Source organism: Engystomops pustulosus, chromosome 6 (genome assembly GCF_040894005.1).
Source record: "Engystomops pustulosus chromosome 6, aEngPut4.maternal, whole genome shotgun sequence".
Lineage (NCBI taxonomy): Eukaryota > Metazoa > Chordata > Amphibia > Anura > Leptodactylidae > Engystomops > Engystomops pustulosus.
In genome coordinates this window covers 136,998,974-137,024,521 of record NC_092416.1, presented here as the reverse complement: position 1 = coordinate 137,024,521, position 25,548 = coordinate 136,998,974, and the positions used below count along the sequence as shown (strand labels likewise).

General features: G+C 43.5%; 2 protein-coding genes across 6 annotated transcripts in view; one reads left to right on the top strand and one right to left on the bottom strand.

Moving 5' to 3' along the window:
* Positions 1-885: 885 nt before the first annotated feature.
* On the top strand, positions 886-14,780 carry GRN (granulin precursor). Of its 3 annotated transcripts, none has more exons than XM_072111249.1 (14): positions 886-1,039; positions 6,427-6,568; positions 6,797-6,919; positions 7,040-7,118; positions 8,470-8,579; positions 9,181-9,319; positions 10,037-10,140; positions 10,223-10,352; positions 10,471-10,565; positions 10,644-10,767; positions 11,126-11,223; positions 11,336-11,530; positions 12,291-12,506; positions 14,556-14,780. In XM_072111249.1, the coding sequence occupies exons 2-14, from the start codon at positions 6,428-6,430 to the stop codon at positions 14,682-14,684; spliced, it is 1,683 nt and encodes a 560-aa protein (XP_071967350.1). In that variant the 5' UTR covers positions 886-1,039; position 6,427; the 3' UTR covers positions 14,685-14,780. The 3 variants fall into 3 exon arrangements, with proteins under 3 accessions (XP_071967350.1, XP_071967349.1, XP_071967351.1); XM_072111248.1 differs by lacking the exon at positions 886-1,039 and adding an exon at positions 4,719-4,762; XM_072111250.1 differs by lacking the exons at positions 886-1,039; positions 11,336-11,530 and adding an exon at positions 4,719-4,762.
* Positions 14,781-19,326: 4,546 nt separating this feature from the next.
* FAM171A2 (family with sequence similarity 171 member A2) overlaps positions 19,327-25,548 on the bottom strand; it is a 29,453-nt gene continuing 23,231 nt past the window's right edge. For 2 of the 3 annotated variants that reach the window (XM_072111245.1, XM_072111246.1), the window contains exons 4-8: positions 24,211-24,375; positions 22,571-22,747; positions 22,364-22,480; positions 22,100-22,223; positions 19,327-21,947 (exon numbers count right to left, since the gene is read on the bottom strand). In XM_072111245.1, coding sequence (XP_071967346.1) covers positions 20,495-21,947; positions 22,100-22,223; positions 22,364-22,480; positions 22,571-22,747; positions 24,211-24,375 — 2,036 coding nt within the window. In that variant the 3' untranslated portion in view covers positions 19,327-20,494. The remainder of the gene's footprint in view (positions 21,948-22,099; positions 22,224-22,363; positions 22,481-22,570; positions 22,748-24,210; positions 24,376-25,548) is intronic. The other variant, XM_072111247.1, reaches the window with a different exon arrangement.

Sequence of the window (25,548 nt, the reverse complement as noted above, 5' to 3'; positions counted from 1 at the left end):
TCTATCTCACTTCTCTATCTACCTACCTATCTATCTCTCATTTCTACCTACCTATTGCTTGTTCAATTCTATCTGTCTACCTTTCATTAAAAACTGACACTATCCGTCCCTATTGACTTCAGTGTAAAAATAACTTTGGGCTACAATAAGAGGAGTATTGTGGGAACAGCCGGTGGAGGTTAGGACAAATATTTTTTATTGTCTTTCTATAAGTCCTCCATGATTTATAAAGCGCTACAGAATATGATGGCATTATATATCCATTATGGTCAGTTTGACATCATCCGTTATGTATCACTATTTTTTTTTTTTTAAGAAAAAAAGCAATGCAAGCTCCGTCATTTTTTTTCCGTGAAAAAACTAAAGAATGACGGATCACTGTACAACTCATGACAATGGATGACATAAAAATTTACATTGATTTCAATGGGATTTTAAGCGGATCTGTTCAGTTTCCGTTTTTTACTATTTAAAGCTGAAACTAAAAACTCAAATCCCAACGGTAGTGTGAACTGAGCCTTACAAGTACATGACTCAGAATATGAATGGTTGCAATGGGTTATACAATGTGCTTCCCAGATACATCCAGCTCTGTAATGGAAAAATGAAAAATATATGGAAAACAGAAGTTGAAGGGTTAAAGGCCAGAATAGGTTAATGTAAAAAAAGCCCTATAGTGATGGACTATCCATAGGATCATCTTCCTATCAGGTTCCAGTGAATCAGGAAAGTAATTTGAAGTTATTTGTAATAAAAACTTTGCATGGACTTTATTACACAATAGATGCAGTAATCAGTGATGTGTTTTATATTCTCCCATGACAGCTCCCATCATGCCCCGGGACCCGCAGGCTACAGAATACAGAAGCAAATCCCATCAAACTTCCCAGAAGTCACATGCACGGTCATGTGACGCCTGAAGCTTGTGACTGCTAAACAAACAACGGGAGCGTAAGCCAATGAGAGCAGAGAGGGGGCGGGCTCTCTCGTATAAGAACAGAACTGCTGGCTGAGGTGCAGGCTGTGCTCCTGCAGACAGGTGAGGAGCGGGGGCGGCGTCGTGTCTTGTACCCGCTATTGTCTTGTGCGGTCTCCTGGTTGTGTCCTGGCAGCCTCCATCTTCTCCGCAGCGCCCGGGCTTCCTATTGGCTTCCTATTTCTGTCAGTCACAGGTGCAGCAGCGCTGAGTTTGTCACCTGGCCCATCTCCGTGTGTTACATGTGATATAGCTCTATGCTATACGTGAGGCCTCCTGTGTGTATGGCGCTTATTACTGACTATAGGTTCCTCCGTGTTCCAGCCGGGCACAGCCCTGTATTGTCCTCAGTAGCAGGAACTTCCTGACAGGTGATTCATTGCGGAAACCGCAGACTCCATCCCTCCAGTGTCTGTGCCGGGTTGTCATTATTGTGGGATGAGCTGAAGTTTTTAGTAACTTCTTGGGAGCTGTAGCTTTACGCTTCTTGATATTATTATTATTATTATTATTATTATTAGTGGCATAATGAAAAGGTGTACATTTTGGATTTGCATAATTTGTTTGGATACAGCATTCATTGTATGGGATTGTTTTGAGATATATATATTATTATTATTATTATTTATACTGTTTACTTCCTTTTCATGCCCCCTTAGGGTGTTTGATTTCCCAGGAGATTTGATCAATGATGGTGTGATAAGGGAGCTGCCTTACAAGGTAGCTAAGAGGCAGTTGTTTCTTTAGCCCCTCATGTAATTTGTATAATACCTAGAAAGTGGAGCATAGATGGCTGTAAGTCACTAAATGCCTTAATGAGTCTTTTTACTCCCCACCCCAACATTGTTCATGGTAAATAACAGCAGGTATAAAACAGCAGACACCTGCCCTGTATGCAGAGTCTCTACCTAGTTGCACTCAATAGAGGTTTAATAGAAAAATATAGTTTTGACTTGGTGGGTTAAGGGGATTAATGCAGACCTGTCACCTCTCCCGATGTTTGTTTTTCTAATTCTTGTGATTTCACATGTAATACCCCTTCTGGTACATCTCTTCCTACTCTGTATAGTTTCTCATCGGTTATTCCTACCAGCAGCTGAGTAAACTAAATGGGAAGGTTCAGATAAAGCTATCAGTTTGACACTGCTAATAATGGGGTAGTGCTAGGAGCTGCTTACTAATATTTTTTTGGGGTGACAGATCCTCTTTGAGGAGCAGACTGGTACTTTTTGGTTCTTTTTGGCAGCTCCCCTAGAAATCAGTGATTGACAACATGAACAGGGCTGCATTAACTTTGATGGATCTTCTAGAATGGTTTATTCCTGAAGACCCAGTCTGTATAGAGCAGCTCAGGGGGACATGCATCATGTCAAGACCAGGTAATCCCAGTGGTCCGTGCCCCCATGATTATTTACCTATTCAAAGCTAAAAGACAAACTGAAACTAGACGACTACTGGATCTACACATTGACCATTCACCCTTATAGAGGTTAGAATTACTGTAGTAGCGTCTGTGGGCGAGGTTTTGCTTCTCGAAGGGAAGGTGCAATGTCATTCCCCTTTCCTGATATCTCACTTCCTTATTTAGACTCTCAGGCCAACTTGAGCGTTACTTGCAGCTTGGATCTTGGTGGGTTGTGTGGAGTTTGCTCTCTGCTGCCTCTTTAACATCCTGATTTCATAAGATAAAAAGTTATTAGCGCTTAGCATAAAAACCTGTCATGTGTCCAAGATGAAAGAACAGTCATAAGTAATACATTGATGGGCTCTTAAAGGCTCCTGATGTTTAGTGATTCATTAAATGTTGTGGAGGGTAAAGGGCAGGTGCTCTCGCCAAGTGGAGTGTGGCACAGATTATGGGTATTACAATTTAAGGCACCGTTAAGGTGGGGGTGGGGGGTGCATGTACTGTTGCAAGCTTGCGCCATACATGCGACTCCCATAGACAGAAATGGCCACATGGAGCAATACGATTGCTCTGTACACATGGAAAAGATGGGACATGTCTTATCTTTCCCTGTGTTATGGTGCTGTGTATCTCTATGGAGGGGGCAGAGGGTCACACGTTTGTATGCATGTAGCCTAAGACTGGTGTAGAAGTGGAAACGATGTCACAATCCTCTATTCTGAACGGCAGAATAGTCACATCTCCAGTTGTCCTAATAAAACCTTATGGACACATGTCGCCTTACTCTGGTATCGGATTCGAGCCCTTCAAGTAGGATCTTCCTGTAAGACTAGGAAACCTTCCATGCACATGTTGAGCTACTGAGACCTTTTGTTGAGATCTGTGGGTGGGGCAAAAGTCCCTTAAAGTGGTATTCCCACGAAGACAAGATTCTTTAAGGAAACCTACCATGAGGAATTTACCATCAGAAGTAGATCTGATGTAGTTTCCTCATGTCTTCTCTGCTCTAGTCTGTAATTTAATAATCCCAGATATTAACTTGTAAAACTTAATTTACATATTGCTATAATAAACTGCAGAGGCTATTGGGACGTGCACTAGCACTGGGAGTTGAGGCTACTCTATGCCCCAGTAGCCTCTGCAGTTATTGATTTCTGATGGTAGATTTCCTTGAATTATACTCAGGTTAACAAAATAACATGCTCTAATTCACTGTTAACAAAAAGACAGCATTTCAGATATTCCAGCCTGGTGTTTACTTTTTGGTTGCCCCAAGATCTGACCGTAAACATTCTGACTGAGTTGGGCATGGCAGATTCTTTGTGTGAATATCTTCTCCTGTCTGCTCGATGCATCCCAAGACCAGCTTGGACACTTCCTGCTGGCAAGCGGCATTGTGAGGAGACTAAATCTTCAAGCTACAGAGTTTGTAGTAGAGCTGACTGTCATTGTGTTGTATCCATCTTATGGGTCTCATAATTTCATCTTTTTCTGTCAGATGCAAAATAAGTGTGTATAAACCTGTACCCTGATAATCTAAGCTTATTGTCAACACGCAGCACTAGAGGGATCATAATGTGTCTGCTTGGAGTCCCTGCCTACACCCTGAAATTTTACTGACCATCACTGAGTGATGGGAGCTAAAACTGCAATAAAACCAAATAAAATTTGAGATCTTTCATAGGAAAGCCCCTTAAACACTGTGTGAACCTGGGTCTTAAAGTTTTTAAATTTGTTTCAAAATGCAATGCTGAGGGCAGGAGCTTGGCTGCCTTGAATTGCGTTTACATAAATGTAATGTTGGCGCTTTAACACTAGCAAGCGGGAAAAGTCACTCCCCTGAGACTTGTATAGGTCAGGTCCAATACCCCTGTGTTCGCCTTTAGATTTGGTTCCAATAGGTTTTTGCTGAATTGGACCCATATGACTAGAGGTGACTGCAGTGGGGGGCTGATTTATCGCAGAAAAATGACTGGGTACAACCCTGATATTGGGAAGAAACCCTTTTTTGTGTTTGGTCCTGGCATGAATTTGAGAAATGAGACTTTGGAGGGATGTGGGTGATTCAGGATGTGTTTACATGTACCCAATAGCATTGCATTTTAGTCATAAAAGGTTCTAAAAGGGCATTTACTGCTCAATACACAATCTTTCGATTGGTCCCTAAGTTTCTTTCAAGTTTCTCACCTGGCTCCCTTCCAGTGTTTAGTCCCATTTTAGGGGAGGGAGGCATTTCAAGACTTACCAATTGTCTGCTAAATCGTGTTCCTCTTCTCTAAACCACCCCCTTCCTCATCCTCTCGTGCTTCTGTGGTGAGCTCTTTCCTGAACATGTGCACTGAGAGAAGAATGGTTGCCCTGTCTTCATTTTCAGTCTCGTGAGTTGCTCAACCTGGTTTCTCTTTTTCTTTGTGTACCTCGAAACTGTTCCAAACAAGGCAATGCATGGGCACTGAGAATCGAAACTGGGCAATTTTAAATGCCTCAAAGTCTCAGTCTACATGTGCCCACACCCTAATGAGCACCCAGCAGAATAGTGATTGCATAAAGTGCAATTCTCCTACATTGCCCAAAACCAATCAATGTTTGTCATGAGGTTTACATGGGCCCATAAAATTTTTAAATGAAGCTTATCGCTTTAAATACAGAGGACCCGTCACATGATTTTGCCCCCTCCCCAACTAACAGTCTGCTGAAGGTGTTAAGTCCTCCCTAGATCACCTAAAATCATCTGCCAGTGGGGCATTGTACCTTAATTACAGCCACTTTTCCGATCTGCAAATTGGCTTTTCTGACTCATCTCTGGCACCCTAAGTGGGAAGAGTCAGAGATAAGTGAACCACGCCCCCTTATTCTGACTGACAACTCTATTCATATCCCTGCTCTACCCCCTTGTACTTGGGGACTGTCTGCTACAGCCATATAACACTCTGACACAATGTACATAATCTTTTTACATGGTGCCTTGTGTTACTCATGACATCACCGGTCCTTCAGACTTCTAAGAATAGCAAACTGTATACCGTGTGTGATTACATGAAATCTCAGCAGCCTCCATGGAGGATGAGGTGTAGAAGTCCATGGAGACTGCTGTGACTTCATGTGGTCATATACATGCATGGGGTACATTTTTGCTATTATTAAGAAGCTAAAGAACCTGAGATGATGTAACTCTGTTCATATGACATAAACTGTGACCAGTAAGGAGGCATGGTTTGATGCCACGGAATATAAAAAAATTATTTATGGGGATGTAAACAAAACAATTTTTGGCTAAAAGAAAGGTGTCAGTCAGTTAATAGGGCTGAATATTTAACATGGCTTCTGACAACATATTATAGAGCAAGAGGTGCTGAGCAGATTATAAATATTTTTAAGTAGAATATGTATTGTAGTCATTCTCTCCTTTCTATTCCTGACTCTAGCACTATATCTGCCAAAATACTTGGTAGGACAAATCACCAAATGGTGAATTTGACTCCTAAACACTAATATGTGAATTGTAATTTCTACTAAATCTGGTTATCTATTCCTGCTCCATAATATGCTGCCTGCTGGTGGAACTAAAATGACAGCCTGGCAGTACAAGCCCTTACATAATAACAATTATGTAAAAAATGCAGTTGGTTTAGTCAGAGCTGTATCTGATATGGAAGAGGCAGCGCTGGGTATATTCCAGTCCTGACTGCACATACTGGCCTGAAAATCACAGCCGATCTATGATGAGGGTATCATGAGATGACTGCTACTGATAGCGGTGGCTGCGGTTTTTACAGGGGAAATGAGAAGTCAAAGTGTTAGAAGTGAAAATAAGAGTAAGGAGATAAAGCGGATGATGTGAGGTATCAGATGTGGCCCTCGCTGTTGTGTGTTATCACTATCCCTTTATACAGTGAGGTCAGTCACAGCATTCAGAGCCATCCAGAAGCAGATGGGTGGAAGGCTATACCAGGTCTCCATCTAAAGGGAAACTTATCTGCCTGTTGGTGTCATTACTGACTACAGAAAATGGTTGTGTTAATAAGACCCTGTTATTCTGCAGAATGGTTCCTCCTTGGTCTCTCCTGCTGTTGGTGGCCTCTGCAGCCGCGGTCCTCTGCCCTGATGGGAGAACATGTGGTGACCACACACTGTGCTGCGAGCTGCCTGACGGGAAGGGCTATGGATGCTGCCCAGAGACTGAGGTAAAAGGATTTTGACTCTGATGTTCTCACTTACTGTAAAGTAAATTTTCCAGGTGCCATATACATTTACGCACCTGTTTTTCCGTGTCCATGTACAGTACTGTTATCAGTTAGGCGTCAAGATGCTCATCTGAATGCTTCAGTCTTGTCAATGAGCTGGGTATTGGGCCCCTACATGTATCATATTTACCAATTTGTAATAACTTTTTTATTTTTCTCGGTGCCCAGGTTGTGACTCGTTCCCTCCCAATGATCACATCTGAGGTTTCCTGCTCAGATGAGGGTTGTCCTGAGGAATATTCCTGTATCGGCACTCCGCAGGGAGGATCTGCATGCTGCCCATTTGCCCAGGTGAAAATAAACCTGTAGGAGTTAAAGGGAACCATGCAATTTCTGGTACTTTATATCTGACCGGAGCCTTATCATACCACTATCACATCTGAATGTCCTTGTGTTTCTTTGTATGACCAGGGGACATCCTGTCTAGATGGACATCACTGCTGTCCCTCAGGAAGCCATTGCTCTGAAGATGGCCATTATTGTGTCCCAGGTAAAATCTATAGAGGAGCATGCTCATGTTGTAACACATGTTCACCTTGAATTCTGGAAAGCTCCCAATATACACACTGAATTTATGCAAGATTATCATTTTGCCTTCTGCTTGGTCACTATAAGTTGCCATTCTGCTGGAAGCACTAGACAGAAGATGGCTCTTTCTTCATGCTGTAAGAAAAGGTATGGTGGCCTATGACATTGATGCCACTATATGCCATCCATCCCAAGGCTCAGTGATGTAGCCTTCCATATATAACTATTTGTCACAATCGAGACCCCTTAAAATAAGCGGCAACAAATCACTACCTTTACTCCTCCTCCCACTTTGGGGGTTCTCTGCAGCAGTCTGTTGTAAACTTGTCGTTGAAATGGGGGGCTAGGTCTGATGCCTACAGCTGTGCTGAGTCCTGCTTCACATGACCTTGTGCTGCCTTATGTTCTAAAACTAAAAAAAATAATTAAATTTAGGACTTTGGGAAAGACAGTTTTCCATGTATAAACCGCTGCCTGAACTGTCTAGACGGGACTAATCAATCTGAGCTGGGGCGATTTACTTCTGCCTGTCGGGGACAACAAAGTGATGACATATCCACAGTTTGTGCTGTGCAGGACAAGGCTGAAGCAGTGCATAATTGGGGTGAGAAGCACCAAGGCAGCTATAGGAGTCTCATTATCACTCTTTTCCAGCAAAACCACTTGGCTCAGGGATTAAACAAGATATGTTTCTGCATGTTCTGTGTAGCTACAGCCTTCTCAAGAAATAATTGGTTAATGCATAAAAACAAATGGTAGATTTCCTTTTTAAAGTTCTTTTGTAACTTTGGCCAGATTTGTGCCTTGTCAGTTGTTTGAGCTCCTTGGGCAGTTCCTTAGACCTTAAGATTCTCATGTGCTCTGACACTCACTATTGGGTCTTGTATAAATGGGTGTGGCTTTCCTAATAAAGTCTAATCTGTTAACACCTGGACTCAATAGGAGTAGAACCATCTAAAGGAGGATCAGAAGGAAATGCACAGCATGTGAGCTACATGTGTCATAGCAAAGGGTTTTAATACTTGTGACCATGTGATATTTTTTTTTCTTGTAGATATTTTTGCTAACTTAACACTTTCTATGGCTTTGAAACGCTCAGTATGAGCCAAAATGTCACTACTGCTTCCCATGAAATAAAGGATACCACAACCTTGTACACAATCTTTGGAGTGCTGCTTGTTTTTCCCATTTTTACCTATGGAGGTTTTTGGACTAATCCTACTCGGCTAGCACCCTTAACTTCTGCATTTGCGTGTAACCTTGCTTGTGCAAAACACTTCTATGCATTTTGCTCATTTTTAAATGTCCTGCAGCTTCAAACCTATCGGCCATCATCTGTCCTGATGGAACTTCTGAGTGTCCCAATGATGCAACCTGCTGTCAGATGTCCGACCAAACCTGGGGGTGCTGCCCCATCCCACAGGTAAGGGGATTTGGCACATGGGCTTGCATGTTTTTAGTTCCACACTATACTACTGTCACCAGTTTATGTAATGATTGTGACTGGGTTCAGGAGTGCAGAGCCTGTGTGGCTGTATACCAGTGTAGCCCTGGAATGAAATCTTCACTATGTAGTGTAAGGGTGCGTTCACACGTTGCAGTTAAAACTGCATTGCAATTAGTTTTCAGGTGGTTTTAGGTGAAGTTTTGTCATTTTCACAGGTGAAAGACATGAACTGAACGAGTGAACTTGATTTTGAAGGAGAAAGCTGTTCCACAAATTTCATTCACCTGTTGATTTGATGTCTTTCACTTGTTAAAATAAGTAATTCCACCTAAAACCAACCCAAAACTAATTGCGATGCAGTTTTAACTGCAACGTGTGAACGCACCCTAAAATAAGAAACTTGTACAGAAGACATGCATAAAAAATATTTTTGATGGTGAATTGCCTTAATACAAATTTCAAATGAGCAATCTAGGGCATGATGGTAATGGAAGAGCTCTTGGTCTGTGGGGTGAAGTTTTACCTGTCTCAAAAAAAATCTCACTGTCTAGTATTGATTCTAACCATATATCTATAGGCAACTTGCTGTACTGATCACCTGCATTGCTGCCCACATGCCTCAGTGTGCGACTTGGAGCATGGCAAATGTGTCTCTGAGAATGGGGAAGTTCCTCTGTCCAAGAAGGTTCCAGCCAGGGTGAAGCTGACCAGTGCCAGTGAGTGTGGGTTTTAATTTAGTTTTTTTTTTTTTTTTTTTCCCCATACTGCAAACCAGTCAAATTTAAAGGTGATGTTAACCAATACATTGACATTCTGGTGTGTGCCCCTTTCTCGCTGGATCTGCTCTTCTTTAAACTACTTGTGCCCTTGTTAAGAAAAATGGGCTTTAAAAATAGTGCAAGTGAGCCTGGGGGGCTCAATAACTCCTATGGAGCCCCTCAGGCTCATTTGTATTAATAAAAGGCTTTTAAATGTAACCTGGGCATAAGAAGCTAAAAGCAGATCCTGCCAGAGTGGGCACAGACCAGTGTCTGTGTTGGTTTACATTCCTTCTTCCTAGTGGTAGATGTCCATTAACGCATCCAGTCAGGCCAATGAGAAGTTTTAACATTCTGTTGGACTGTACTATCAATACACCAATTTCTGGCATAGTTTATTCCAAAAAGGCCCTGGTTCCTTGTCAGATGATGTTTGTATTAGTAAGTTAGGTGTAACTCCTTCTCTTATCATTGGGGTACTGTGTGTTTGGATCCCTGCTGTTCTGATATTGATGGGGTAACAGTATGGGAAATTATTAGTCCTAGAATATCACTTGCATATAGGGTGAGGTTTATCCACAAATCTGCCCAATAACATCCGTGCTGCAGCATTTCATTATAAACTTGCATTGTTAATAAAAGCTCTTCTGACTTTGCTACTTCTTGACTTGGTAGAAAATGTCCAGCGAGTAACTTGTGGGGATGGCTCCTTCTGTCCTGATGGGACAACCTGTTGTATGACTGAAGACAAACACTATGGATGTTGCCCTTTCTTGTCTGTAAGTGCCTTTGGGACTATAAAGATTAATACAGCTTCTAATAATGGTATACCTCAGTCATGGGTCACTGACTGTATTTCAGGCGGTGTGCTGTGAGGACTTTGTCCACTGCTGTCCTTCTGGGACCACCTGTGATGTTTCGCATAAGAAGTGTGTGAATGCAAACTTTGAGATTCCTATGTACAACAAGATCCCTGTTCTACATGAAGAAGGTAATATACAGACCTAATTGGTGTGACTTCAGCTTTCACTAGGCCAAGCAATAGATGGTGTAACCTTTTATACCGGTGGCCTAGGCTTTCTAACTTCTCAATGGTCTTGTCTCTGCAGCCACTGTTAAATGTGATGATGCCACCTCCTGCCCTGGCACTACCACCTGCTGCCGTCTGCCCTCAGGAGAGTGGGGATGCTGTCCATTTGAAAAGGTTGGTTATATAGCTGAGTGTTGGTTATGAAGGCACTGAGTTGGTTATGAAGTACTGAGTATTTGGCTGTCTTTCTAGGCGGTGTGTTGTGGTGATCACCTACACTGCTGTCCTGCAGGATACACATGTCTTAAAGATACTTGTAACAAAGAGGGAGACTCCATCCCCTGGGCAAAGAAGTTTTCAGCTATGAAGCTGGAGAGTAAGTTTATCCCAATTAAGTATTAAGGATGAAGTATGATTAGGATTAAGGTTGTTGGAGGCCCCCACATTCTGCTCACTATCCACTTTTACACCACTCCCCCGCCCAGTAACATCTATATACAGCACTAATAAAAAAAAAATAACATTGTACTCTCCCTCTGGCATTCCCCCACCAACTATCGGTCTCTTCCCAAAGCGCACTGACAGCAGCTGGGTAAAGAATGGGCAATTCAGATTGCGTGCACAAACAGCCCTGTTTCAGGAGCAAAATTATTAGAAGTGGATATCCATAAATGACTCATAGTAACTTGTAGGTTTTGGAAATTGAGGTACTTTCATGTGTTCTGCCCTTCTAGGTTCTGATGTCCAATGTGATCAGACAACCTCTTGCCCTGATAAGACAACATGCTGTCGACTTCCATCTGGGGAATGGGGTTGTTGCCCTTATGAGCAGGTATCCTGTCATGTTCTGTTTTATAACCTGCCCCAAACGCTTACTAACAAACTTCTCTGCTTCCTTCTCTGCTACCTTCTCTGTAGTTTACCAGTGTGTTTTCCCTGAATAGGCCACCTGTTGCCCCAGTGGGCTGACATGTGATGAACAGGCTACCTGTGTGTTAGGTCAGTTTTCAACCCCAAGGTACAGCAAGAATAATGCACGCGCCCCTGAGGTCAAGTGTGACAAGTCTCACAGCTGTGCCCAGGGTACTACATGCTGTCATACAGAGGGTGGAGGCTGGGCATGCTGCCCCCTGGAGGAGGTGAGCTACTATTCCAGACAGGTGTATTATTCCGTTTTTTACATTACAAACCTAGTCAATGCCTGCAGTCAGATCCCCCTGATTACCTGTTACCTATCCTGTGGATAACTTTAAATACCTTTTTGAATAGTCCACAAAGTGTAACTGGCAAGTGCATTCTTTCCCAGCAGTCCCATAGCTTTGAGAACAGTTCAGTGGAATAGGGAACTTAAGACCTATCATGATTTGGAGGGCTCTCAGCCATGATCACTGCTATGGATAATATCAATCACTTGATTTTTTTTTTTTTTATCACTTTTGAGGAATCCTCCTTTATGCCTGTTGGGGCAGGTTCTCTTTACTTGTCTTCCTTCTGACTCTAAAACTAACAATCCTCCTACAAACTGAAAATGCTAGTGCCAGCTGTTGTAAGTCCAGCAATCCTACAAGTCAATGTCCTGCCAATAAAACCATCCGATGGATGTGACTATGGTGAAAACAAGACATTCTAGGTATATTCCAATGTCTAAAAGGTCAAATATTTGGCTCTTGGGATTTGTGCCTTCAACAGGTGATTCTAGAGCCACAATAAATGCTACTTTCTTAGACTCTTTAAGCCTTCATTGTTCTCCACCTGAGGAGAAATGGCAGCACCATTTAACCTCTGGGGTAATGAGAATGAAGCCCCTCAGTAATCTCTGCATGGAAGTGAAGCTGGTGGGCTGCGTTCTGTCTAGGTCATTGCCCTGCCATTGTTGAACTTGTCTTTTATCTCTGTAAGGCTGTGTGCTGTACCGACCACCTCCACTGTTGTCCTTCTGGCTACACCTGTGATGTGGCTTCAGGCACTTGCAATAAACCATCTGGCGACTTGGAAAAGGCTACTCCCATCCAACCATTGGGCTATGTGTGGTGTGATGGCACTTATGCTTGCAGTGACGGTCAGACTTGCTGTGTAGGCATTGGTGGAATGTGGACTTGCTGTCCTTATTCTCAGGTGAGTATCTTGTGTGTGAGGGGGATTGGTCAGTTTTGTCTGTTCACAGAACTTGCTTGGATTGTGTTCAGAAATGTTTCAAGCATATAACAAGTTGCTCCTCCCAAAAGCAGATTTTTAGACCTAAATGCTTGCATTCTGAGGTCTGTGTGTGTGGGGTTGCTGAGAGGTCTGTGTGTGTGGGGTTGCTGAGAGGTCTGTGTGTGTGGGGTTGCTGAGAGGTCTGTGTGTGTGTGGGGTTGCTGAGAGGTCTGTGTGTGTGTGGGGTTGCTGAGAGGTCTGTGTGTGTGTGGGGTTGCTGAGAGGTCTGTGTGTGTGTGGGGTTGCTGAGAGGTCTGTGTGTGTGTGGGGTTGCTGAGAGGTCTGTGTGTGTGTGTGGGGTTGCTGAGAGGTCTGTGTGTGTGTGGGGTTGCTGAGAGGTCTGTGTGTGTGTGGGGTTGCTGAGAGGTCTGTGTGTGTGGGGTTGCTGAGAGGTCTGTGTCTGTGTGTGTGTGGGGTTGCTGAGAGGTCTGTGTCTGTGTGTGTGTGGGGTTGCTGAGAGGTCTGTGTCTGTGTGTGTGTGTGGGGTTGCTGAGAGGTCTGTGTCTGTGTGTGTGTGTGGGGTTGCTGAGAGGTCTGTGTCTGTGTCTGTGTGTGGGGTTGCTGAGAGGTCTGTGTCTGTGTCTGTGTGTGGGGTTGCTGAGAGGTCTGTGTCTGTGTCTGTGTGTGGGGTTGCTGAGAGGTCTGTGTCTGTGTCTGTGTGTGGGGTTGCTGAGAGGTCTGTGTCTGTGTGTGGGGTTGCTGAGAGGTCTGTGTCTGTGTGTGGGGTTGCTGAGAGGTCTGTGTCTGTGTGTGGGGTTGCTGAGAGGTCTGTGTCTGTGTGTGGGGTTGCTGAGAGGTCTGTGTCTGTGTGTGGGGTTGCTGAGAGGTCTGTGTCTGTGTGTGGGGTTGCTGAGAGGTCTGTGTCTGTGTGTGGGGTTGCTGAGAGGTCTGTGTCTGTGTGTGGGGTTGCTGAGAGGTCTGTGTCTGTGTGTGGGGTTGCTGAGAGGTCTGTGTCTGTGTGTGGGGTTGCTGAGAGGTCTGTGTCTGTGTGTGGGGTTGCTGAGAGGTCTGTGTCTGTGTGTGGGGTTGCTGAGAGGTCTGTGTCTGTGTGTGGGGTTGCTGAGAGGTCTGTGTCTGTGTGTGGGGTTGCTGAGAGGTCTGTGTCTGTGTGTGGGGTTGCTGAGAGGTCTGTGTCTGTGTGTGGGGTTGCTGAGAGGTCTGTGTCTGTGTGTGGGGTTGCTGAGAGGTCTGTGTCTGTGTGTGGGTGTGTCTGGTTGCTGAGAGGTCTGTTCAGAAGAGCTACTCTTCAAATGGTTGAAATACAATTCAAGCACCTTAAAGGGGTATTCCGGGAATATGAACGTCTGACACAAAAACCCATGATATAGATAAATGAATACAACAATACTCAATGTCATTAGTCATAAGACGGAGCTTAAATAGTTTAATTTTATGATTTACAAAATTTATGGCCTCTAAAGTAGGTGGAGTTATTACTAAGATGGCTGCCACTGGAAACTACAAGTTCCATGATCCTTTTAGTTCTCAGTAACTCCTCCTACCACTTGTGCTCTGCTCCTGGTGATGATGTAACACTTTCTTGCTCTGTTACCATAGTAATAATGTTTAACTGCCATCAACAAAACACCAGCCATAATGGATGCAGTTCACCCAACTGACTACAGCTAAACGTAGTGGTGATCACATGACCTGCCCGGGCAGGAGCAGGACATGTGATGTGGACATGTGACCAGCGGCCCTCTTCTCTCCTGCATATGCTCTGCAATGGACCACGTGGAGGAAATTAACGGGCCAGTAGCATTTTGTCACCAGCATTTTCTGCCAACGGGAGCAAAATTTTAAATAACTAATTACATATTAGCTTATATTTTGAGTACCCATTTGTATATGAAATATGCTTATTCCTGGAATACCCCTTTTAAGAAAATTTAGGTTGTTCCAAAACACTCAAAGATTCTGAGCAGCTAGTCATACTGTGGACACTTATCATGTGCCTTTCCTCCGCAGGGTGTCTGCTGTCCTGATAGAGTGCACTGCTGTCCTTATGGCCACGTGTGTCTTTTCAGTGGAGCACAGTGTAGTCGTAGTGGAAGTCCACGCTGGGATCTGGGATGGAAAGAGAAGCCTCTTCTGTGATGTATTACTTCTCTGTATCGATGAACCAACCTGAAAACTGTCTAATCACAATCAACTACAGAGAACACTGGAATAAAATTTTATATGTAAATTCTAGGACTTGGGTCATGTGTTTTACTGATGTAGAAATCCTGTTAAGAGGTTTCTTCCCTATATATAATGAACTATGTGTTCAAGCACTGGCATGGTTTTTTGACAAACCAGTTACTGCCATTGTATACAGGAGCTGGATTGCCTGCAGCGTAGGATCTGAATAGGAGCCAAAGTTTTGATTCATTGCACAACACTGTGGGGGCAACTTTCAGACTTGTGTCATTGTCATCCTAGTCCTGGTGTTGTTCAAACAAACCCCCCCTCCCCCCACCATACAAAAGAAAAGCAAGACTCCTAAAACTGGCATCCAGGGTTGCCCACACTTTGGAGTAAACACTTTTCTAAAAAAACATTACCTCTAGTGGAACAAAAAAGCAGAGTATTCCAAAATGGTGACATCTGGTATACAAACCAATGATTTATCTATGGGGGTGGAAGATCATGTTATCACTAAGATGGCTGAAGCAGCTGGTCACATGGCTGGGCTGCCCAATTAATCTCTAGAGCTGGAGATCTCTGCAAGTTCCATAGAGATGAACTGGGTGGCCCACACATGCGCAACAAGCTGCTTAGGCCATCTTGGTTATGAGACAGATGTATATTAGTACCCCTGCACTAGTGATCTGTAGGGGTCCCATCATGTAGACTCCACCAATCAGGTTGGGGGGTCTAACCTCTGGATAGACCCCCCAACTTGCTTCACAGGAAACCTTTTTAAAGGAAATCGACAATTGGGAATCCTTTCTGAGGTAGATTCTACCTCACTGCAACATCCCCAAACAATTTTAAACTCCTTGTATGAAGCTTTGAATCAACTTACTTTTAATATGCAAATTATAGGCAGTGGTTACTCGGGGCATGGAGTAGCCTCTGAACTCAGGTGAGCCAAGGCTACTACATGCCCCCAGTAGTGTCTGAAGATCAGCTTGCCTGCTCTGAATATGGCTGCACTACTCTGCACAACATAGCTGCTGGGGCATCTCCCTTTATAATTCATGGTTTGTATGATTTCTCAACTTGGTAATGAGATCAGAGAAGTGAAATCAGATCTGAGTTATGAGCAGATGACCAGACTGGTCTAGCCCATTTCTGACAGGCCTGAAAAGGCTTTAATGGACCTGTCTGTGAAATGAACGCGCTTCACAAACTGATTAAAAAAGTATCCCTAGCCCTCTTCCAACTGGGTTTTTCACAGGACCATATCTATATCGAACATATCCTAAATCTTGGTCACACTGTGGCATGCAGAGGTCCAATCGATGGACCGATCATCTGGTATATTCATGGAGTTATTCCCCTTCTGCTACTCCCCGGACCACCACTCCCACACCAAATGCTGGTGGTGACTGCCTGGCTCACTGCCACCTCAGATGACCGCAGACATCCCATCACGAATATGCCAGACCGCTGAAGTCAATAGATCGGACCACTATGTGGCGTGCCACATTGTAGCAGAGCTTTGGGGTATGTCCTGATAGGCTTTTCACTGTATAATTGGAAAAGGGGTTAAGGATCTGTTTTATGTGCAGCTCTTTCAGTTTAATTTGCTGATGTGTCCTATAATGACCAGGTATTTTAGTGAATTTTCATTCTGACTGATCTAGGGGTAATAACTTTGTTTTTCATCTTTAGCGTTGGTTACAAAAAAATATAGAATATTTTAATTTTTTTTGTCCAACTTTTAGATTATCTTGAAATGACCATGAAATTCCTTTGTTTTGATCTAAAATAAGAATGGCCCTAGTGCATTCAACCACTGTGGTGATGCATGCATTTTGTGAACTTAATTGGGAAAATCTTCTGAGCTGTTATGTGTTTGAAAGTGCATGCGTTCAACACCACGTGTGAATGCACCCAAAGTCAAACAGGGTGACAGTGGGGAGTTGGTTTTTTATAGGAGCGAGGACAGAGCTGAATTATCCTTCTCCACGCCCCGCAATTCATCCTTTTCAGGAGACCCTGGAGGGAATAAACGATGATCCAAATTTCTTCTTTCAACTATTGTTTTAGGATGCTGAGATGTTTCAAAAATGTGGTGAGGGAGCAAAAATGCAGCTAGTGGCTGGTTCCCATAGAGCACTATTAACTGGCACCCTCATTTTAGCTAAAAATTGTTATTGTCATCGCAGGTTGTCCATTAAGCCTCCTTACAATTGCAAACTACACCATGCACATATATGATCACATGAAATAGTGGCAGCCTGCATGGTGAGGAGTAGAGGTCCAAGCAGGGATGCTGTCATTCAGTGTTCAGATATGCCTGGGGTACAGTTTGCTAATGTGGTAGATGTCCTTTTAAAGGACATCTGCCACCAGGATGAAGGATTATAAGCAAAGCGCACTGACATGCTTGTGTGCGCCCTCTTCTTTTAGCTTCTAAGGGCCTTTCTTTTTATGAAAACCTTTTTGAAACATTTTTTAATAAACAATAGCAGATCCTGCCAAATGGGCTCACATCTGGATATGTGTGCTTGATTTACAATCCTTCATGTTGGTGGTATGCTTGGCCTTAAAAGACATCTAAATGTGAAAAACGGGTCATTCAGGCAAACTGTAATAATGGGTAAACTATGATTTTAGCTTTCAGCCCTCTGTTCATTGCAAAGATCTATTGGCTGTGCTGTAAGATCATGAATCAAAATTCTGGTCTCCAGGACACCGCTGTTTAAATGCTCATTGTGCAACGTGACTATGTTCAAAGAAACAGCAGTGCACTATATAGGGAGCAAAAATAGTCCTCACAATGCAACAAATACTTTGCTGCCCCCAAAAGGCACAGGATGGCATGGATACATGTTTTTGGAGTGCAAAAAAATTCCATTGGTTTACACCCCATATTTGCAAAAAGTTTTACTGCCCTCACCACCTTTTAGAGAGGGCAATAGCCTCCACTGGATTTATGATCTTTCATGGCACAACTAAAATGATGGAATCTGCTTTTTCCAGGGGAATAAAAGTATGAGTGGGCTGTCTCATATAATGGGGAAACATATCAAGACCATAAGCTCTTTTCTGCCTGAAACACATTGGGGCTCATTAACTAAGGGTCATGCTGCTCACTTTTATTGGACTGTGCACCTTTTTTTGGGGATTACACAGGTATTAAGTGTCTGGGTTCAGATTTAGGCGCAATCTATTTTTTTTTTTTTGTGCAGCTGCACTGGCTTCCATGCAACACAATTTGGGGGGAAACCCTCTGACTGATTCTGAGTGCGGGCTTTGGGCTGCAAGCCCAAGCACTTACATGCACCACAAAAGATGATGAAATCTGTCAGACCTGAGCAGGCAAGCGACAAATGCAGGATATCGGGCACAGTGCATTATCGGCGGACAATGCACTTTCGGTGAACTCCAGCGGGAATGTAAGTAAATCTGCAGTAGTCACTATATGATGGATGTTGCTTTTCACATCACTCTCAGGTAAGAACCTGTGGAAAATGTGCTTAGAACTTCTCTACATACCAAAATCGGGAACGGAGACCTGCTCCTGGTTTTGAATTTACAATGAACAATGATGCAGAACAGTTACCAAACCACCGATGAGTGAATATGAATTGAACTTAAATCATCCCTAAAAAGATCCTTGTATCGGTAAAGGATTGTAGACATGGAATGTTAGTTTTAGGAAAAATCCATGTTCTTGCTGTAAACCATGCCATACTACCCCCGCAATATGCTGCCTATGGGTAACGCCTGAATAAAATCTATACTTGCATGGAGCCCCACAGGATCATTTGCATACAGTCCTTCATCCTGGTGGTAGATGCCTATTAAATGTCCAGACCAGTAAATCCAACTAACTCAGAGAACAGATCAGGCCAAAATCTCAGGCCTGAGGCTGGGTCACATGCCATGCACACAAAAAAAGCAACATGACCTAGCTTCAAGTGGGATCCACTACTTTCAAATACTGATCAGATTACTACTGTCTGTATCCAGCTCCTACCCTTAATGTATATTTTACATATTTTAACACACTCTTTCCTTAGTAGTTCTGTGAAGTGACTATGATGCAGAGTATCGGAGTCCTAGTGCACTGCTTAATCTGGTTAAGTATAGCAATAATATAGTCCGCGAATAAGACTAAGGCCGTTTAAAGGGGACTTTACTGTTGAAAATGCTAGAAATGCTGTTTATTGCAAAATAGTAGCTGCCACTAGAGCGAGATTGCAAAATAATTTTGTAGTCATTGTAAAAATAAATATACAATATCTCCCTCTAGTGGCAGCAACAAATCACATTAGTAGACTATGGAAAGGGACACACATGAAAGTTGGATTGGCTGCAGTTATTCCTACTGTGGAAAAACTTGCGGAGGGGGAGTTTAACCTTGTTCAAGAGGCCGTATCTGTCCTACAGCATGTGGATGGGAATTTTATAAATCTAATCCACAGTAAAGCGCTGGAGGTTACTCGCTAGAGACTATATACTCTGTCCCTGGCCTACATTAAGAAATGAAATGAGCTTAGTGCGGGTAATGTCTTAGGATGTAGTGTCCTCTACTCGCTACTGAAAAGAGCCGCTTATTATAATTTAACGTGCACTGTCATCTTTTCTTTCATGTTTTATTAGTAATGTTTGTAGGAAACGGCAGTAATAGTTCAACATGACAAATACACTTTTTTCTTGTGCTGTTCTCCTTGGAAACTTTTCTTGCAATACAAATAGCTTCCCCACGAAGGAACATAACCACATGTGCCGGAATGCATCATGAAACAAGTCTGAATACCCTTAGAAATGGCTGGTGTCAAAGACCATAATGCATTGCAAAAAGGGAGGAACATGGTATTCCCTAGATTATATTAATACTATGTTGACCAGAATGCATTACACGTTATTGGCTAATATTGAGATGTAGTTGGGAAGGGTTACAATGAGTACAATGCATTGGCAGACATGTTATAGGGCTGAAAATTACAAGGATCTTAATGGCAGGTCGCTGTGGCCTCCATGATAAGGGGTGGATGAAGCCACAATGCTGTGAAAAGTGGAGCCATTTCAGTAGAAAAGAAATATCGGATTGGCATGGCTCCCTACATGAGAACTTGAAGGACCAGAATGCATTGCAAGCTATGATGTTTCACACACCTTACACAAACAAAACACTAGGACCACAATGTTCAAGCAACTGGGAGATGTTATGTTTCTACTAGGCTTTCGCATACGGAGATGCTGAGACCATAACCGCAGCAGTGATGATAATGACTGAGCCAACATCAATTCTGAGCCGACCGAACCTGCAACCTGTTGTCCTTGTATCACTATGTTAACAGGAATGGAGAGAAGAATCAAGGGTACATATCCAATCCGAAAAAAATAAAAATCTTGTCCCGTCCAACATGAGGGGACAGGTCCCACTGAGAGTCTCACTGTGCAGTGTCATAGACTCTCAGTTCACAGCGGGACCGATGTTCTGATGTTATGGTGTGCTGTGTAAATGTTCGGTCCGTGTGTACTGTATATGTGTGTGCGTGGTGATGTGTAAATGTGTGTATATGTGGTGCCTGTAGGTATTTATATCACGGTGCCTCTGGCCTTACACACAGGAATCTCTCCAATGCTGGGGCTGTGCCTCGAAGATGGGGGAGAGTTGGGGGCAGGGTGTTGTCACTCTCCAAGCCCCAGGCTTCGGATTCAAGGGTTATCCCTGCGTTTTCTCCCCGAAGTCCTTTGAGGGGTATATCCTATACACAGAATGAGAATTGAGAAATCCCTCATTATTTTACATTAAACACCATCAGTGGTCTCTCCTCTCTCTTTTGCCAGGGGCTCTTCTTATCTTGGTCATCCCCACCTTCAGATTGGTCATTAAGGTCCTCATCCGGGCTGGTCATAGAATCCCTTCTCAGTTCACTGGTGCTGCTACGGGAACTGTCGCCTCTGCTGCGCCCTCTCCTGTTCATTACCGGGCAAGTCTCAGAGGCCTCATCGAGAAGTGGTGTGAGTGAGCTGTCTTCTGGGGAGCAGCCACCAGCAGTCCGACTCTCACTTAGGCTTTGTTCACCTTCTTCAGCAAAGACCAATTTGGAATAGGTCAAGCTAGAAGGCTGATGTTGTGACCTCCCACCTCTCCCTTCCTCTGGTCCAGGTTTCACTTTAATCTCATTGACATCCACACCCGAATCCAAACTGGCATCATTGCTACGTGTCTTGTCTCCAGCTTGGAGGTCAATATAAGAATGACGTACCTGTGCATTAGAACGTCCATCTAGTGACACAAACCAGGCTCTTGGGTGAGGTTTGACTCCAAGTTCTAATAGTTTCTTCTCAGTCAGTGCTTGAAGCTCTCCGTTCAGTTGTGCCATTGTGGACTCATTGAAAACTACAGGAATAGTAACAGAACCACTCATTTGTGAAGAGTGATTACCCCAGTTTTTTCCATCTTGGTCTTGTGAGGAGCCGGTAGATGCACCTTGTTGGTAGTTATGACCTTGTTGAAGTAATTGTTGGCGTTGGACATGATCTTGAGGAGCAAAGTGATGAGCATGTGAAACTTGGCTAGATCCCGACTCACTTTCTGTCTGCTCTTCTCCTTGTCCGCTAGGATTTTCTTCTGAGGACAGTCTTACATAATGAGCAGGAATGACCAGAGTGGGCATAGCATGCCTGTAACCACCTTCTTTCATATGGTCAATGGATCCACAAAATATTAGCTGTCCCGGTTGCGTCAAAGATGTAGGGCGTGATAATGGATCTGCTGACTGTGTCATCAAATAGTCTGGTGGCTTTGAGTCCCCAATCACATGCTTGAAAGGTGGTGGCAGTGGAGGAGGGGATGGAGGAGGATCTCTGGCTCCACCCCTTCCCCGTCTCCTCTGCCCCTTACCCCCTGTACCATAGCCTCTTTTCATATCATCAGAATCCAGAAGGTCCCCAGAGCGAGCAGATTTTAATGGGTATTCATCTCGTGAACCTGGCCTTAATGGAAGGGTATCTGTGGAATGTTGAATAGAAGAACGTCCACCAGACTTACAAAAGTCCTCTCGAGAAGAATAGGCAGAGCGTAGAACTGGAGTTCGGAGGTCACTGTCAGCTGTAGAGCTGGAGTCCAAATGGCTAGTACTGATAAGGTTAAGGTGGGAGGTCGAGGTTGACTGGTCACGTTTGGGCTCATTAAGGCCAGAAAGTTGCAGCTTATGGTGCTGTTGTCTTGGCTTCAGGCATCGTCTCCTGACAAAGAGAAAAAGACTGTAAGACATTTGTACTAGAAATTAAGTCTACAAGACAGAAGTGGTCTGAAGTGAATTGTTTATTACGATTAGTGTTACAAGTCTCAGGAATATGAGGATCGGTAAATATTTAAGTGAAAGAAAAGGTTTTACCTGCAGTAGTATATTAACAGGCAAAGTAGGATGAGGACCAGGAGTGTAAGGGCGCCCAGAATGGAGAGCAGGAAGATAGTATGGTACCCAGCAATGTCCACGCCGCTCATGAGAGATAGCAAACCTGAGAGAAAAGACCACAACGTAAGAGACCTGGAAGACAAAGGCCTAAGAGGTGGAGTCCAAAAATTCAATACATGAAGAAAAATACAAGCAAAACAAAGCAAAACTATTAAGGAGATTGCGAGAAAGAGAAGGATTTACCACGACTAGTAGATGGAATGGCTGCTGCCCAGTAACCCAGTTTTGGGTAAGAAAACGACCAATACAATTGTTGTCCATCTTTTCTCACTACACCCATACCGGCGCGTTGCCATAGCCCTTAAAGACATAGAAGAAAAAGAACAGAAGTGGCCAAACCAGTCAGGACAATAACACCGGTGTTATGGGGTAGGTTTTTATCTGACCTACCAGTCTTTGGCTCAAATTTCCAAGCAGGAATACTGCTGGAAGGGGTGAGACCACTGTCTGAGGGGATGGGAAGATACAGCTGAGCAGGTCCAGTTAGATGAACTTCCGAGCCATTCCCCGAAAAGAGATGGACGCTCACTGCGGCAACTGGAAGAAGCTCCACCCACGTGGAGTTACCTGTCATAAGGACAAGAGAGAAAAGAAGTAGTGACTACAACACGGATCACTGTGTGCATTCCCATGCTGAACAATGGACTTGTGTCTCATCAGCATGGGAGGTCCAACAATATAGACTGCCCCGGCCACAATATGGCCAAGAATAGAACCTAGAACTGAATTTGTCCACGGTATCCATTGAATCAACAATGACTATGAGGGCTTTATCATACCCCGGTGTACAGAGCACCAGTGTATGATAAATTTTCCCCTATGTCTGTGTGAAATACAATAATGTAATCTGGGAAGAACAAAAGCTCAACTCTGTTGATTAAAGGCAACCTTGAGGGAGCGGTCACACATGGCACTAGCATTGTGTTTACAAACCGCAACGCTAGCGCCCGGGGGTGTGCATTGGTCCGATCGCATATGCATTTCCATATAATCGATAACCAGCACCCACTGTCTTGCGATAAAGCAATACAAGACACCGGGTGCTGATTAATGATCGCATGTGTTGCCAAGGCAAGTTCCCGGGCGCTAGCGTTGTATTTACAAAGCTCCACGTGTGGCCACACCCTGAGAACAAAGGATTGAAGTAATTTATTGTTATGTATTCTATCACTGAATTATGTCAATATAATATCAATTTGACCGAATATCTGCTGTCTAATGTCTCATAAGACTCCATGCAGACTGTAAGATTCCAGCATCTGGTCTTCGGATAAGATTATTCTGCAATTATTACTGTTAAACTGCAAAGTGCAGCAAATATGAAGACGCTATAAATAATTAATAGCGTGAACATTAAACCATCTCCCTGGGCTCACAGCAGGCTCCTCATGAGCAGCACTGTAAATGATATTCCCAGGCAATGCTTCAGAGGAGAAGACTATAGATAGAAACAAAATGGGACATGGACACGATCATGGCAGGACAAGGCCATGGTCACATGTTCTGCTAGCGTCGGGGTAATAAGACGACGCTAGCGCACAAGGGGCGGGCCTCGGCCCGATCGCATATGTGTTTCCTGGGAACACGATGCTATCAGAACATGTGACCACGGCCCAAGGGTTAAATATAACATCTTGTTAACACATGCATTTTGTAAACATAATGTTGACAGCAAATCTCCTCTTCTCAGCTTCTCTGATGTGTTTACAGAATGCAAGAATGCAGCCTCAGAATACACACATAGGTGTCCGGTGGGCGGTCCTAATCAGTGATTAAAGCTATTTCAGTATGCATACTCATAGAGGTCATTTACATGGTATGACCATCTAAAAATTATGTGCCCCCTCCCTTCTGCATGATCAGTAGGACTTCACCCTAATTTCTAACATTGTGACAAAGGGACTTAAAATCTCAGATGAATTTGGCAAAACTTTCAAAAGTTCTCCAAATGTTTCTATACATAATGGGCACAAAACCTAAGATTTCAGCAATATAACAGTACGGAGTTGCCCCCCTCCTTTCATTCCTACCCCCATTGCTGGAATCAGGATCGGCTCCAATAAATGCTGGGAATCCTCTCATTTGGTGCAGGTTGTTAGCGGTGGTGAGTGAAGAGGACAGTTGGTTATAAGTGGAGGATCGCGGTAGACGGGCAGACTTTCTCTGGAACTGAACCAAGGGCTGACTGCGGACGCCTTTCAAGACAGACAAGAAAACAGCTGCATCAATCACAACAATATATTTCTATGATATCACCCATGACAGGTGCCAAGCCTCCTATATGTTCATCAATGTCTCCATCTTGGTTTAGGATTCACATCAACTAAAAAGTTTGGTATGTTATGCTATGAGCCATCTATTTGTGCATATGTTATACCTTATGTCCCTTACAGAGTATTACGCAAAATGCCCAAAATCTCAGTATCTACTAATTTAACAATGTGAATGAGATCTTGCACAATGGAACAGAAGTTCCTTAAGATCTGCTCCAGTGTCTGGTCCCGGCACTCCAGACAGTTACATAAACAATGGAGTCATTAGGAACACAGCAGCTGTCAATCCACTTAGCCTGAGCTGTCTGTAGCATCACCCAGATCAATGGAGAACATGCAGCACCTCCTTATTATAGTGTCAGTAAGTGAAGGGTGTACCGGGTCACATTCCTGTACATCATTGTACCGGGCAACATATATATACCAGGTAAAAAGGATTAGCAGGTCCTGTTCAGTGGATAGCAGGCAAACAATTGCCATTTTTACAGTTTTGGTGTTTTTTTTCATTATTATTTTTAGAAGCTTTTTGCAAATAGAATAAGATAAAAAAAAGTACAATAATATGCAATGTGGCCAGTCGGCTCGTTCATGATGCAGTGAGACACCACACAGCGAACTTCCCTAATAGGGCTAATGAGCTAGATAGCTAGGTTGTGTGACTAGTTCACTGCTTCTGCACCTAGTGTGGTTGCACACGTGGAGTTTTGAACACTTTTTTTAAGCGGTCCGTTAAAAAATGCACCCGGTTTTTGTCCAATAATTGGGGAAACAGTCAAAACCGGATGCATTTTTTAAACGGACTGCTTAAAAACGGGTTCAAAACGCCACGTGCACCACCACCCTTAAACTGCGTTCAAACGTTCAGGTTTTCAGACGCAGTTATTGAAGCCAAAAGCAGATGTGGATCATAATGGGTGAGAGAAGCTGCTCCTCTTCTTTTTTGTGCTCCACTCCTGGTTTGGACATCAAAAACTGCATCTGGGTGCCCCCTGAGGGTGCTGTCACATGGTGCATTCTTGCACAGTTCTTGTTTTATTCTTGGTGCATTTTTAAACGCACTGATAACACATTCGTTTTTGCATGTTTATCATGCTT

What these genes read in the sequence shown, in the direction of transcription:
- GRN (XM_072111248.1), top strand. Translation starts at nt 4,734, where the DNA reads ATGGTTGCCCTGTCTTCATTTTCAGTCTC. An exon ending in CATGCTGCCCATTTGCCCAG is followed by an intron (nt 6,920 to 7,039) that starts GTGAAAATAAAC and finishes TTGTATGACCAG; the next exon opens with GGGACATCCTGTCTAGATGG. An exon ending in GTTGTTGCCCTTATGAGCAG is followed by an intron (nt 11,224 to 11,335) that starts GTATCCTGTCAT and finishes TTCCCTGAATAG; the next exon opens with GCCACCTGTTGCCCCAGTGG.